The 3,236-nt window shown below is 32.5% G+C and overlaps 1 protein-coding gene across 1 annotated transcript; it reads left to right on the top strand.

Moving 5' to 3' along the window:
- Nucleotides 1–896: 896 nt before the first annotated feature.
- On the top strand, nucleotides 897–1,400 carry LOC139841636 (uncharacterized). The gene has a single exon (XM_071831845.1). The coding sequence runs from the start codon at nucleotides 897–899 to the stop codon at nucleotides 1,398–1,400; it is 504 nt and encodes a 167-aa protein (XP_071687946.1).
- Nucleotides 1,401–3,236: the final 1,836 nt, after the last annotated feature.

The following is a 3,236-nucleotide window of genomic DNA, read 5'->3' as shown; positions in this document are numbered from 1 at the left end:
CTATGGACACAAGTATTTACTTATTTAATTCTACACTGAGTTTAAACCGAAAATACCTTAGCTTTGGTAACTAGTAGCTGTCAGTACATAGGATGTAGACTGGTGGGCGCAAATAATTGTATATAGATCCATAGGGCTTGACATCCCCGTCCAAGCTAGTAGTGTTAGCCTTTTAACGGATGTATGTTATTTGATTTTATGACACGTTGTTTTACGTGTATTAAAATGAATAGGGTAATTATTATTATAGCGTTAAGTTTAGTTACCAAGGTGCTCTGTTACGTAGAATCTATTGATAAACTTTTGATGAAATCTTGTGGTCCATCTTTATATACTTATGACTCAAGCAATTAAACCTATAACTCACCAACATTCGTGTTGACCTTTTTAGCATGTTTTATTCTCAGGTCCTTAGACTGCTTCCTCTATGATGTGCTCGTTGCCTGCATGGAGTCTCTCATACTTTGTTTAAAGTTTATTGCATTCAAAACAAAACTATGTTGTGTAATAAATAATTTGGCTGTGATGTCAATCTGTATTATTAAAACTTATGTATTTTGGGGATTTGCTTATACTTAAGCACTCACCCACATGTTTATAGCTTTCTATGTTTAGAAAGTTGTTTATTTAATGAATGCAACATTTTATCAAAACGTATCATATAGAGGTCAAAACCTCACTGTTAAATCAATGAATAACATACCGCGTCAATAGCGATTTTGACGGGTCGTTACAAGTTGCGTAACAAACCAACTTCTAAGTTCTCGTTTGGATGTCGTGGGCAATTGTACTCTTACGGATCGAGAGGATTGCTGGGAGTGTTCTATAACGTCGGACGGTTTATTCTCGGTTAAAGCAGCTCGGATTGAGTAGATCACGTTTTTATTCCTTCGTCGATGACGGCTACTCTTTGGTTTAAGTTTCTACCACGGAAAGTTGATATATTTTTATGGAGGTTACGTTTAGAGTCTCTTCCAGTTCGTTGGAACCTTTCTGCGAGGGGTGTAGAGATAAACTCGATTGTGTGCCCGGTGTGTAATAACGGGGTGGAAACTCAGGATCATGTTTTCTTCGGGTGTTCCTTGGCTTCAAAGTTAAGGCACTGGCACAAGCTTCGAATTTGGTTGAATTGCTCTATACCTTCTTTTTTGTCTTGGGATTCTTTCATTGTTTGGCTAGAGGGTGTTCGTTTATCGTCTATCAGCAAGAACCGAGTTATCGCCTCAGTTATCACGTTACTTTGGGCGATTTGGAGATTCAGAAACGGCATTATTTTTAATGTTTCTTTTTGTACTATAAGTAGTCTATTTGATGTTGTTAGATTACTTTATTTTCGTTGGATTAAACATAGAGGTCATTTATTTTCAAATTGGAACTTGTGGCTTTCTATGCTTTTGTAATTTCGTTTTTTCTCCCTTAGCGTCTTGGTAGGGAGCGATTTAATATAATCATTATTTGACCGTTAAAGAATAATAATAATAATAATTGAACAAAGTAACCTTAATGGTGACGTGCATATAGCTACACCACTAGTATGAAAAATACATCATCACATAAAGAAACTATTAAAGATGTTTAACAAAGCTACTAGCCTAATAAAAATCAGATGTGAACTATTAATAGTTGAACAAAGTAGCCTGAATGTTAACCTTCATAGCTACACCACTAGTCTGAAAAATAAATCAAAATAAAAACTATTGAATATCTTTAACAAAGCTGCTAGTCTAATAAAAATAAATTATGAACTAATAATGGTTAAACAAAGTAACCTGAGTGTTGACCTGCATAGCTACACCACTAGTTTGCAATTAACATCAAATAAAGAAACAATTAAAGATGTCTAGCAAAGCTGCTAGCATAATACAATTACATATATGAACTAGTAATGGTTAAACAAAATACCTGAATGTTGAACTACGTAGCTAGGCCACTAGTCTGACAAATACATCAAATAAAGAAACAATTAAAGATGTCTAACAAAGGTGCTAGAATAATACAATCAAATATGAACTAGTAATGGTTAAACAAAGTAACCTGGATGTTAAGCTGCATAGCTACACCACCATTAGTTTGAAAAACACAGCATGTCAAGTGAACAACATTGTTAAACATAGAATAAAAGGTATATAAACAACTAAACGGCTATAGAAGACATAACCCCTTCCCCCATTGTATAAAAAGTTTATATACCTTGAAAAGGAGTTCTGAATAGCCCAAACTCTCGGATACAATAATCGATCTTTTCTTCCATAACCTTCATATGTCTATTTTACATGTAGATCTTTTTGTTTTGCATTTCTATTCACTTCAACAAAAGTGTACATATCGGACACCCAAAAATTTGTCCTATAATGTCACTTTATAGGACCTTTTGGCCTGATAGGACCAACATGACATGTGTACCAACTAAGACGGTCATATAAAGTATACACGCAAAAAAGTGTCCTAAAGGTAATATGATTATGAAACCAATTATCGGGTCCTATAATATAATTAACAACCACACAGAAAAGTCCTTACTGTTATAAAATATCTAGATTGTGTTATAAAATATCTAGATTGGATGTTAATTTTATTATTATTATATTTCTTGCATAGTAATATTTTATACTATAAATAGACATGTATGGTAACCATTTAAGGTGCACCATTTCTCTTGAAATATCAATATCAATATTTCTTCTCTCCTTCTTCTCTCTTTTTCTCTCTTTGTTCTTATAACCATTAAAGGTAGTTATAAGCCTACTGAATTATAACACGTTATCAGCACGAAAAGCTTAGTGTAATTAAAAGATATCTCAAACGATCACGAATCACTAATCAAGGTATGAAATTATTAATAATTTTCAGACTCGAATATATCAAATTTTGGACTACTAACATTTATATTTATGTTATTTAAGTTATATATGGTCGGTTATACCACCTGAATTATATTTCTGTAATCTAACTTTTACTAACTTCACTAACATTTATATTTATGTTATTTAAGTTATATATGGTCGGTTATACCACCTGAATTATATTTCTGTAATCTAACTTTTACTAACTTCACTAACATTTATATTTATGTTATTTAAGTTATATATGGTCGCACCTGAATTATATTTTCTGTAATCTAACTCTTATTAACTTCACTAACATTTATATTTATGTTAATAAGACCTCATGATTGTACGCAACACGTCATTTGACAACACGGTACTTTATGTACGCAACACGTCATTTGACAACAC

Source organism: Rutidosis leptorrhynchoides, chromosome 4 (assembly GCF_046630445.1).
Source record: "Rutidosis leptorrhynchoides isolate AG116_Rl617_1_P2 chromosome 4, CSIRO_AGI_Rlap_v1, whole genome shotgun sequence".
Classification (NCBI taxonomy): Eukaryota; Viridiplantae; Streptophyta; class Magnoliopsida; order Asterales; family Asteraceae; genus Rutidosis; species Rutidosis leptorrhynchoides.
The sequence above is the reverse complement of the archived record's forward strand: the minus strand, read 5'-3'. Positions and strand labels throughout refer to the sequence as shown.

Bases quoted from the DNA above. Each gene is read 5' to 3' on its own strand.
- LOC139841636 (XM_071831845.1), top strand. From the start codon at position 897: ATGACGGCTACTCTTTGGTTTAAGTTTCTACCACGGAAAGTTGATATA.